This window comes from Malaclemys terrapin, chromosome 2 (genome assembly GCF_027887155.1).
Source record: "Malaclemys terrapin pileata isolate rMalTer1 chromosome 2, rMalTer1.hap1, whole genome shotgun sequence".
In the NCBI taxonomy this organism is placed as follows: Eukaryota; Metazoa; Chordata; order Testudines; family Emydidae; genus Malaclemys; species Malaclemys terrapin.
In genome coordinates this window covers 33,412,399-33,424,940 of record NC_071506.1, presented here as the reverse complement: position 1 = coordinate 33,424,940, position 12,542 = coordinate 33,412,399, and the positions used below count along the sequence as shown (strand labels likewise).

The following is a 12,542-nucleotide window of genomic DNA, read 5'->3' as shown; positions in this document are numbered from 1 at the left end:
AGCTGAGTGTCCCCTTACAGTCATTTTGTCCACTCTGAAAACTAAGTCAGTAATGCCACAACTGTCCGGGTAATGGGTTTCAGATTGGTAGCCATGTTAGTCTGTATCAGCAAAAACAACAAGGAGACCTTGTGGCACCTCAGAGACTAACAAATTTATTTGGGCATAAGCTTTCGTGGGCTAGAACCCACTTCATCAGATGCAGGAAGTGAAAAATAGAGGAGGAGGTATAAATGCATGAAAGGATGGGGGGTTGCTTTACCAAGTGTGAGGTCAGTCTAACGAGATAAATCAATTAACAGCAGGATACCAGGGGAGGAAAAATAACTTTTGAAGTGGTGAGAGTGGCCCATTACAGGCAGTTGACAAAAAGGTGTAAGTAACAGTAGGGAGAAATTAGTATTGGGAAAATTAAGTTTAGGTTTTGTAACACTGCTCAATGTGGGTTACCCATGCCCACTACAACCAGCATGGGAGAACAGCCCAGACATGGAGGAACAAGCAGGTGGTAAAGGGTTTCTTGGCCCACCAGTTATTTGCAACTAATTTACTTTGCATGTGTTAATAAGATCTGAGTCATCCTTATGGAAGCCTGTCTTCCTTACCCTAGGATTCAGTGAGACAACATGGCTCTTTTGTAGCACTGCCTGGCTCACATAAGTGCTTTGGAAATATTCAGGGGGTTGGTTATTATTCGGGGAGCTTTAAACAAAATAGTGACAGTCCTCAGATAAATAAACAAATTTAAAACGTGCTTACAGAACCTGTGATCTGTGGATGTTATTGTGATCCTATGGATCTTTTTTCTGGCTGCTCCTCTTAAGTGTGGAAGGGGAGACAGGAGCAATCTAAGCCCAGAAAGGGGAGCTAACAGTCTTCTGCAAAGCAGATTCCAGCACTAGAAACTACCCCTGTCTGCAGTCACAAGAAGTCTGATGAGCAACACCTGGGGAGGAGACTATTAAAATTAAAGGACCAATGCCCCTCTTATCTTCAGACAGATAAATCCTGGATGTGGTTCAACAAGAGTACATAATAGAATTTTTCAGTTTCTGAATCATCATTTTCTCCCTTCTCCACTATCCTCAAATCCCCAAAAGAGAGAGGAATAATCCATAAATAATCTTTTGCAAATCAGCACAAGAGTCTTGCTATGGAGATATTCTCCTGGTTGTATTCAGTCTTGTTCTGGTACCCAAGGAATCTGGGGATGATAGAGGCGCGTTGGACTTAGAACACCTGACCAAGTTCATAAGGACGACTAGATTCAAGATGGAAACCTTGAAGTCAGTTTTGCCAGGAGGATTACCGGATTACCTTACATCAATCATCTTGAAAGAAGACTGCTTTCATATGCCAGGTCACCCATTAAGTACACAGGAGATTTCTGTGATTCGCTCATGGTACCAATCACTTTCAATACAAAGTGCTGCTTCTCACATTGTCATCTGAACCTAAAGCAGTCATGAAAGTCCTTGTCTGTTTGGTGGCTCTTGTCAGGCAGAAGTGAATACAGATGTATCTTTTCCAGTATGATGATCTAGTCAGAACCCGTCCGAGGAGTGGTCCACTCAGGTACCTTAGACCATAATCCAAATGTTGCAACAACATGGACGTATAGTTCCCCCCCCATCTTAAAATAAGGGATAGAAAGCTCTTTTCCAGTTCTCCTGATTTATCCCAATTTTTGATTATCCGATCTGGCCCTGGTCTTACATAGATCAGATAAACCGGATTCTACTGTAAATTTAAAGCACATTCAAAAGCAACTGCAAGAAGAGTTGGTTGTGCGCATTGAATAAATGACACTGTTACTTCCAGTAAGATTTAGTTAATAGTTAATGTTTTCATTTTTTCACCAAATGTAAAAACTAAAGCAACTGTTTTCTAGGATCTGATTTCTAGGCAAACTGATTTCTAGGATCCCTAGAAATGAGGCATGGTCTGGGCTCCATTATGCTTGCTGTCTGGACATTCGCTTAGGGTTTTTGGCAGCCAGAGTAATTTAGAGCTTTCAGAGATCGTTAATTTACATAGAAATACAGGTTAGTGCTTGAATGGCTTGCCACCCTCTGCACACACCTACACCTCCTGAGTTATTGGCCACAGTTTAGGATCAGGACCCTAGTGTTTTTCATTCTTTGTTTGTTTTATTTTGTTTTCCTAACTTGACTGTGTTCTTTTTGCATTTTAAAGGCTTCCTTCTGAATCAACTTGAAGTGTGGGATTTGGGGATTTAGTCTCTCTGAGGCTGTGTATTTTGGTTTGTTCACTATCCCTTTAGCTAAACTTGGCAATTTATACCTAATCACGTATCCAGTGTTTAGGAACCTAACAGTTCCATTAGTTCATTAAATATACTACAGCAAAATATACAGCTATTTCATCCTGTATGTTTTATAACTCTAAAATATTTGATAAACATGAAGCAAATTTTAGAAATGTAAATAAATCTTAATTCTGCATTGATGAATGCAGAAATTGGCTTCTTGAAATGAAAAGTAACTAATACACTTACATTCAGTACATAAGACTGATATAGGTCTAAATATATACATTCATCTTTTCTCTTGTGAATGTTTTTCCACTGTATATTCTATGTCACTTTATTGCTATCTGGTCACATTTTGTAAATTGGGAAAATGGATTTTTTTTTTTAAAAAGGGGGTGAGGTGGAGGGGAGAGAATTCCAATCTCAGACTACAGGTAAAATATGTTTCTCTGATGCATGTGACTGGTGTACCTGGCCCTTTGTGACCCCCTTGATGGAGGCCACCTAGTAGGCCTACTCCATCCTACTACACCCCGCCTAGGAAGGAGCAGCGAAGGTTGGTCTTCCAGGCCTGCCTAGAGAGGTCTTGTGGAAATAGCCAATCAGAGCCCAGCAGGTGCAGATTAAAGGCGCTTCAGGGGCTTAGTAGGGCAGTACCTGCCTGGGACCAGAGGGGCGGGGAAGGGTGCTCCTCTCTGGTCAAAGGGGCTTGACTGGCTGCATTTACTGGCCCTGGGAGAGAGGACCTAATAACTTTAACCATAAGGTAATGGGTGAAGGTGAAGGGGCCAGGTGGGAGGAGGCCCAGGGAAAGAGCAGTAACTAATTAAATGAAGCAGTGCATGGCTGCTGTTTTATAAGGTCTTTGGGTTTGAACCCAGAGTGGTGAGCAGGCCCGGGTTCCCCCACCAACCACTAGTGACGGGACCAAGGCTTCTTTAGAAGGCCAAGCAAAGGGCTGAACTTCAAGGGCCCAGAGACTGGGCTGAAGACCCAGGAGGGCATATAGTGTGAATTCTTAACTACCCCAGAAGGGTTCGTTTTTGACTGTGACTTGGCTGGAGGGCCAAGCTACTGAAGACCTATATAGTGAGGCTGGCAACCTACAGTGGGTGCCAGAGCAGGAAAAAGATTGCGGTATCACACCCAGCTCCTAGGAAGCCCTCATGAGGTGAGTCATTCCCTCCCCCCCACACACACACATTACAGTGCATTTTCAAACATAACTGAAATTTCAGTATGTACTATGGGATGGGGGGGAGGGAAGAGAAGTAGAAGTAGTCAAATCTGTGTCTTACTCGTAGGTTTTATTGTTCCCTGTGTATAAGTGAGCTTAAATATACTGAATGGTAGCAAATGTTTATAATGAAAGAAAAGTATTTGCAGCTAATACAGGCTGCATTGGATCAATCATCCTAATATGTAGTTGGTTAATTGTATGGTTCAGCTTGTGGAGTAGAACTTGACAGAACTACCTGCTTTTTTTCCCCTTTATCAATGATAGGTTCTGCTCCTATGAAGGAGAAGAGAAGACATCGATTTCACAAATTCTTGTGTCTCAGAGTTGGAAAACCTATGAGAAAAACATTTGTGTCACAAGCAAGTGCATTAATGCAGCAGTACGCACAGAGAGATAAGAAACACGAGTACTGGTTTGCTGTTCCACATGAGAGGTAAAGAGTAATTAGGTTGTCAGATAAATATTTTCCCCGGCATCATTATAATCTAATTTACCTTCCTCTACGCTTCACATAATCATGTATAAGTAATTATACCTTCCTTGTAATAACACAAGAGGCAAATCTTGCCCTTCTTCCACAGCTGTGGAGAGTGTGTGGGGACACAGGATTAGCCAGGGTAGGTGCAGGCCTTTTGCTAATGTGAGGAGAAGGGTTTTAGTTCTGTGTACCTTGTAATAATGCTGGCATGTCCTGTTCTTTCTACTTGGCACCTCTTTTAATTAACCAAACTGTGCTACTAGCTAACTTTAAAGACTGCATCCTTGGTAGGTCAAGTGGCTGGCTGTCATGGCATATATCAGGATGGAGAGGAATTCAGATGGACTCATATCCATCCTGTTGTGCGAGAGATATGGGATCAAGGAGCAGATTATTGGTAATGTAGTGCTTGATGTGTACGTGGCACTAGCACCTTATAGTGGGGAAGGATGTTAAATGTTGGAGGCTTAAGTAAGCTTCTTGTAGACAAAGTGAATAACTTTCTATTTTAAATACTAGTTTCTTACAATTGTTGCCAGTTATTCATTGGCATTTATTAGCTAGCAATCTTGAGACACCAGTTATTTTGAACTGACATGGCACTGACCCTGTTCCCATGCATAGGCAGGTAGAATTATTTGAGGAAGCTTTCATTGTCATGACCTATTTTGCCTTGTTCAAAGTGGAAGTTCAGTCTCTTGTGTTGTCTATTGAACATCTTTTCAAAAGCACTAAAATTCATTTAGAATAAAAGGTTAACTTAAAGTTTAAACTGAGCACTGTTTAGTGGTTTTTGATCTCTGGGAACAGTTACAAGGAAGACGTAGTTGGAATCTTTTATAAGAACTTGCTGGTATGCAGCAAGTGTGATTTCTGATCATATAGTATCAGTTTCGGCAGGGTTTCTTTTAAGGAGAATAAATTAAATAAACTTCTGATAGACACTTCCATCTCTTTGGGCCTAATCTTGTTCTTTGTGCTGACTTACAGTACATAAGCTAGCCACAAGGGAGGTCCCCCAGGAAGGGGAGAGGGAGGATCCCATTCCACACCATAAAGCCTCAGGGCTGCTATAATCCTCAAGGCTGTTACGTTCCTGTCCATAGTGGTGAAGTATCATTGAAGTTGTGGTATTTCAAAGCCACTGGTACTATCCCCCAAACTTCCCTCAGTCAGTGCACAGGGAACCCTCATAGAGCACAGTTCTATAGCATGTGGGGGATAGTAACTTCTTGTGCAGTCTTCTGGGATCATGCTCTCCCAAACTGTGAAAACACTCCACTGTTTCTGTAAAGCCTATAGGAAAGAGAATAGGATTTGTTACTTAATGAACTACTACTACTACTAGACTATTCTGTCTGTATTTCGGGATCTTGTTATATGCACAACTTCTGCTTTCTTTCTTTTGCCAGCTAGTAATGCTAAGTAGAATATGAAAACACTCAGAAGTGGTTTAGGCTCAAAGTGTAGGTTTTATTTGGGGCAGAATGAGGCAAGAGAGATGCAAACCTTTCTATTCGTATTTGGTTTAAACCTCCTGTGAGTATGTTTAAGCAGTCCTTTTGTATTTTTAGAGATTGGATATTTCAGTGGTTGGTACTATATAAAAACTCTTAGAATGAGAACTCAAACAGTATTATTGTACTACTGTATAAGAATGGAAAAAGTAAAGCTGACAAATTTAAAGCTGGTCTATTTTCACTGTCCAAGTTTAGTGAAATACCAAAAGCAAACAATAGCATAATCAACAGATTCTCAACCATGTTTGTTTCTATAATCTCAGATAGTGGTAAAGCACAAGGAAGTTGTGGGGTTTTTTTACATGCATGTGCAATCCTTGATAAAGTCAACAACTAATAGGTTTTGTTTTAATTTGTGTCATTACTTGATTTTGTTTTTCAGGACAGAACACTTGTATGCCTTCTTTATTCAGTGGAGCCCAGAAATGTATTCAGAGGATACTGGGGAGTCTATTAGAGAGCCTGGGTTTATAGTAGTAAAAAAGAATGAAGAACCTGAAACTGGTGATTGCACTAATGAAGCTGCTTCTAGAGAGTGGGAGGTAAGGAAAAGCATTGTCAGCGGATCTTTTCTTAATTTTTCAATAATATTAAATGTATTGAATTATATTTTTGATACAAGGAAAGGTGACTTAAATAAGTTGAAAACATATATAAAGTACTTCATATATTTAATACATTTTGTCAATTCATTAACTAGAATGATTCAGTTGTGTACTTCTTAATTTGTGCCACCCTAACACTTTACCAGTGCGTTACAGTTTGGGTAACATTTCACCAATTACGAACCTGCCCTTTTTTTCCATTCAGCAAGCTGTATTTTGGAATACACAGTAGGAGACTTTCCAAAAAAAAAAAAAAAAAAAAAAATTGAAGAGGTGTAAATAGAGCAGAAGGTACAACCTTTGTACAAAATCTATTTCTTTGACAAGAAGGCTTACCTTTGTTTAAGGAAACTAAACCAGAGTAGACTGTTTCAGTATGTATTAGGTGCACGTGCATGTACAGAGGATCCTTTATAAATTTTAGGGAGTTTTTGTTGGCTTAACTGGGAAAACCTACTTTTTTAGATTTAATAACATGTAGAATGTTTATTTTAATATTAAAATATTAATCCAATATATTACTGTTGGAATGCATATATGCTTCTTTGTAATAAACTCCCATGTGCATCAGTGTACATTGTGTGTCTATGGACACGTCTTACATGTGCAACAGTTAACATATTATTTGTATGTTTCTTAAGTGTGCATATGGAGAAAAATCGCTTGTAATTTTCGTGTGCAGTCAATAGTTTGTCTAAAATTGAAGTGTCATAGCAAATTATTGTACAAGAGTTCAATATTGTCATTTGAAGCAAATGTATATTATAGAAGTATCCATCAGCATCACTTAATTTGAGTCTGTGTGACAATTATAAACTCACTGTCAATCTTGCATCAGGATCTGCTGTATTTTATTGTTGTATATTGGAGTGCGAAAAATCCATCTTAATTTTTTTTATAATGCCTTTTTTAATGCTAAATACTTAGACACATTTTTAAAAAGTTAGATTTACTTTAGACTTAATGTGGATACCAGTTTTCTTCTCTAAAAACTTTTTATCCTGTTTGTTTTTAAATTTCTGAAATTAAGGATTATAAATGAGAACGCTGAGGTCCATAATTTTATCAGAAGCAAACTACAAACCACTGCTTCTGCAGCATAATAGGTCTTGCGTGTAGGATTTCATTGCTACATTCAGAACTTTAGCTTAGCTTCATACATGCATATGCTGCATAAAATCAGACTCTCTCATTTTCAAACCTGTACCTCTGTTACAAAGATATATTGGTGTCCAAGTATTGTGCTAGTAACAAATTGCAAGAAAAAAGCATGTGTGAGTAATAGACTGAAAGTTCCAAATTGTACCTTGAAAATTTGGGGCCCAGATTGAAAAGTGTTTAATATACAATGTTTTTGTCTTGGATTGGATAAAATTTCCAATATACCTCATTTCCTTTCAAAAGAAAAATGTTGCAAGCAAAGAATTTGGATAGGATTAGGAAATGGGTGTGGGAAGCTTCTTCTATATCAGTCCCAAATAATTTTTTCCAGCTACCTACAGTATGAGCTTATCTCTTTAGAAAGTGTACTGTTTCAGTAAAAAAAAAAAAAAGTCCTAATGGGGAGAAAATGTGATGTACAATATCTGCAACTACCACTGATCCTGTGGTAGATCAGGAATGCTATCTCAGATTTGACATCATTGCTTTGATCCATAGTATTGCACAGTATAAAGCATTAAAACGCTCTTTAAGTGAAATAATTCAGCTGTATAATATTAAACACTGCACTAGCTTATAAGAAACTGAGTCACTAATGTAGTGGTGCTTAGTTCCACTCATTTTTAAATCAGTTAACTTTACAAACAGTTGTAGTATTGAGCATCACTACCAATTCACAATTAAAGGATGGTAGGTGACATTCAAAAAATGTCAGCTGTGTGTGGGATACCTTGGATCTGTTTCTCTGTTTTCTCCCAAGTGTGTGTCTGTGATGCACAGGAATCTACTGTTTAGGACTCACTAGTTTGGGATTACTTCTGTCTGTTGCATCTATCACTGTGGCAAAGCAGTGTAGAAAGTTTTTATTCATTCGGGTCTTAAGGCTTAATTCTTAAGGCCCATTTCTGTGAAGCCTACAGGAAATTAAAAACCAAGGACATGTCTACACAGCCCTGCAGTTCTGACTAAGGGGAACACCAATAGGCAGTATGCATCAAAATGTTATACTGTAACTCCCCCATCTGGCTGCTGCGTATGCAAACTTAAAGGTCCCGAGTTTGTACTGATGTCCTTTTCAAAGAGGACTAACATGCCCTATGACAATTTTTATATTTCTTAGGTAAGAAATAAAACTCTGCTTCCATGTCATGTTCTGAACAAATGCATTATCTTAACATTATGTCTGCCCATCCTTCTCACCCCTTCACTACTGCCTTGTCATGAGAAGGGATTATCACATTTTAAAAGTAGTTTTCAGGTTCATTAGGTCAGGGATATTGTTTTTATCTGTATTGTGATGAGCCTAGCATACTTTTGGGAGCTGCAATAATGCCATAAATCTATTACCCTTAGTAATAAGGGAAGTTTGAATTGAAGTGGGGATTTTTTTGTATCAATGTTTATAGGCACACATGCTTGTGATCGTGTTTATAGATACAAAAGTGTTCCTGCATAGAGATTTTCTCTAAAAAGGTGCTTTACATTTGCATCTAAGCACAGTCAGACTAGACATGAGTCTAATATCTTCAATCAAGTAGTTGCATAGTTGCCACTGAAAACACCTTCTTCCCCAGTGGTTCACAATGTAAACCTGGGTGTTTTTCAGGTCTGTTGTATCTGTGGAGGCTGAGAGACTGAGTTAGCTATGTTCTAACCTGTGTATGGGTTTATAGACTATAGATTTCGGAGAGCCTGCTGAGTTCATGAAATAGGTGTTCATGTGTTTGCAGTAGCTTTTGCTACTCTTAGGTGTGATGCTTTTGTGTTGGTCAAAGCCTCTTTGAAGCAATTGAAGACCGAAAGAGTTTACTATAACCTGGAGCTGTGAAAACATGGATCATAGTGCCATAAAAACAGGAAAAGACCCTCAATCAGTGCATTCCAGATTTCTTCTGTGCCTGATTGCAAAGACTCTAGGAAGCTTGCAGAAGATAAATGTTAGCTTGAATTCTACCATAATCTTGAACGCTTGGCTTAAGTAAAGTTAAGTAATTGGTTAATGCATGATTTTTGTATAAGCTTCTTCAAAATTGGCTAGTAACACATTCTTTAGGGCAGGGGTCTCAGACTCAATGGACTTTAGGGCCAGTGCCAGTCCTCAAATCCTCCCAGCGGGCCAATGTCACTCATGCCGCCCAGAACCCGCTCCCCAAAAAACTCCACACCCCACCTGCCTAAGGCTCTGGGAGGGAGTTTGGGTGGGGGAAGAGGTCTGAGGTAGGGGATTGGGGTGCAGGCTCTGGGAGGAAGTTTGGGTACAGAAGGGGTGAGAGGTTGGGCTCTGGGAGGGAGTTTGGATGGGGGAGGGATCGGGGTGCAGGCTTTGGGAGGGAGTTTGGGGGCTGGGTGGTGTGGAGAGGGTGCAGGCTCTGGTAGGGAGTTTGGGGGCTGGGGAGGTGTGGGGACGGGGCGCAGGCTCTGGGAGGGAGTTGGGGGCTGGAGGGGGTGTGTGGGGAGGGGATGAGGGTGCAGGCTCTGGGAGGGGGTCAGGGGTGCAGCACTTACCTGGGGCTCCAAGGCGGGGTGGGCCGAGGGGCCCCTGCGTGCTTCTGCCCCCAGGCACCACCCCCACAGCATCCCATTGGCAACAGGGACGCTTGGGGCAGGGGCAGTGCATAGAGGCACAGCCCCGCCCCTGGGCCGCGGGCAGGGACCGGCAGCCAGTGGAGGGAGCAGGCAGACACCGCTCAGCTGTGCTGCCGGGGCCCCTGAGGGGGGAGCGCCTGGGGGTGGCAGATGGGGCCAAGGGAGAGACCTGGTCCCAAAACTGCTGAAGCCTCGCAGGCCACATTGGGGAGGTTTGTGGGCCGCAGATGGCCCGCCGGCCGGGAGTTTGAGACCTCAGCTTTAGGGTGTTTTGTAGCATGCCTTCTTTTTTGATCTCTCTCTTGCTGTGGAGGTCAGATATTTCTCTACCATGCCTATAGTGCCTTTTTCATAGGAAAAAATATCCTGTATGTCACTTAAAGCAGATAACCTTTATTCTAAGTTCAGCTTATGAAAGAAAACATAGAAGCAAAAGTACTGTCCTTTACCTTTGATCCTTTAGTATTTAAGTGTTTATCCGCAAAAAAAAAAAAAAAAAAAAAAAAAATTGTAACTACTACTTCTGCGAGTATTGTTCCTATGGGTACTCCACTTCAGATGCACATGCACCTCTTGAGCCCTAGCTTGGAGATTTTCCACTGAGCAGTGTCTGGCCAGTGTATGTGCTCTATACAACCTTGTGCTGCACTCTGAGGATATATTGGACTGTGCAGACAGACCTCCCTTGGTTCCTTCTTTATCTGAATGTCCAACAAGAACAGTCTGAAGCAGAAGGGGGAAGGAGGATGAGTAGTGGAGCACCCATAGGGGGACACATCTGGAAAAACCAGTTAGTGTGCAAGGCATTTCTTCAAGTAGTGTCACTATGGGTGCTCAATTTCAGGTGACTCCTGAGCAATATCCTCATAGGATACTCCAATCGAGGGCTTGAGGCACCTGAAATGGAGTACCCATAAGTACATACATCTTGAAGAATCACAGTTACTGCTCAAGGTGAGTAACATTGTCTTACATGGAAGGCAGTACTAGCCTTGCACTGACAACACTTTCTGGGATTGTTGACTACAAACTTCTTGAGTAAACCGTTTTCTTTACATATTAAGAATCTTTGTTCATTTAACTTTCAAGTGGTGGTGTTCTTCTACCCTTTTGTAATTCCTTGTCTTTTTCCACTGCCTTAAACTTAAATGTAAGGCTTAGTAGACTAGTGGACTTGTTAATTTAACTGAGGAGGAAGAATCTTTATTTTAGCAGTGTCTTTTCTGGAATTCCTGAATTGTTCCCAAACCAGTTGAGGCCAGAAATCCTACTTGGGTCTGATTTTAATTTTAAGTGGTTGGAGGGGAGGAGGGTGGGAAACTTGGGAAGGCTTATCCACACCAAGGCTCTGACCTTTCCCCACTTACTGTTGCTATCACTGCCTCTGCTGAGCTCTTTTCTCAGGGTTGCTCCAAAAGCTTTTGTATGTCTACTTACAGAAATATGGTAAAATAGGCATATACAAATAGCATGCACAGGATTTTGAAATGCATCTTGGGACAAGGCGATAGTACCGAGAGCAAATATATTTATTTAAAAATAGTTTATTTTTTTAGATAGATATGTGCACACACCTGTAATATAGGGAAAAAATGTTCTTGTATTCTATTGAAATTCCTTCCCTGGAGGAGAGGGTGCGTTTTAAGAAATAAACATCAAGATGTGTATATATACAAGTACTCAAAGTGATCCGATCTCCAGAGGATGTAATCAAATATCAAGTAACCACCTGTTTTTGGAAATTTCCGGAATTGGAACTTTTCTGAACCCACAGGTACAATGAAATCTACTTAAGGCACAATTTAATAATTATTAATAAAAAAAAAGCTTTATTTCATTCTGGGAAACATGCCAATTCTGTTTACCAGCTCTTAAAGAGATGTTTATAATTTTGACAATACTAGCTAGGAAGTGCCTATCTGAACTTTAGGAATCCGGAGTGGGGGGAGGAGGGGAGACCCTGGAATGATGTTTAAGAAGCTTCATTATTGCTATAATAAAGAAAGCAATTTAATTGTGTAGTTTCACCATAAAGGATATGTACCATAAATCTTAGTCAACTTTCATTTTATTTATTTAATTAACTAATTAGATCCTATTTTTTTTCAATCTTGAGAAGAATGTCATATTTTGGTTCCAATGAATTTAATCTCCTAATCGTTGGAGCTTCCTCATGGAAATCAGTGAAACTACTAGCATAATTAAGGGAAGCAGGACTTGGTCCATCATATTCTTTTGACTAGTTGAGTTGTCCTTGCAATTTATTGGCGGTAGCTTTCTCTGTTCAAATACCATGTCTGGTTTTATTCAGGTTGTGATCGCATTTTTTTAACTCCTCTGTTCTAAAGACATTCTATAAAGTGTACTTCAAAAAATGGATGGCAATATGGCCTTACCAAGTTTCATATGTTGCAGATGCTAGACACTGCTTACTGTAGGCTGCACTAATAGGAGTATAGTATTGGAACTGTCATTCTGGATTACACCCATTGTCCATCTAGTATAGTATTCTGTTTCTCATTGCTGGCACCATATGCTTCAGAAAAAAGTGCAAGAATTCTCACATTAGGCAGATCTGGGATAATCTGCCTCCCATGAATGTCTCCATTGTCATTTCTAATAGTTTCAAACATGAGCTTTTATCTCCCTTCCAGTAACTTCTTTGGCATTACCTGTTGTT

The 12,542-nt window shown here is 40.3% G+C and overlaps 1 protein-coding gene across 5 annotated transcripts in view; it reads left to right on the top strand.

The window, feature by feature from the left end:
- OXR1 (oxidation resistance 1) overlaps positions 1-12,542 on the top strand; it is a 465,986-nt gene that overhangs the window by 393,079 nt on the left and 60,365 nt on the right. For all 5 annotated transcript variants that reach the window (XM_054017343.1, XM_054017342.1, XM_054017340.1 and 2 more), the window contains 2 exons: positions 3,777-3,945; positions 5,893-6,052. In XM_054017343.1, coding sequence (XP_053873318.1) covers positions 3,777-3,945; positions 5,893-6,052 — 329 coding nt within the window. The remainder of the gene's footprint in view (positions 1-3,776; positions 3,946-5,892; positions 6,053-12,542) is intronic.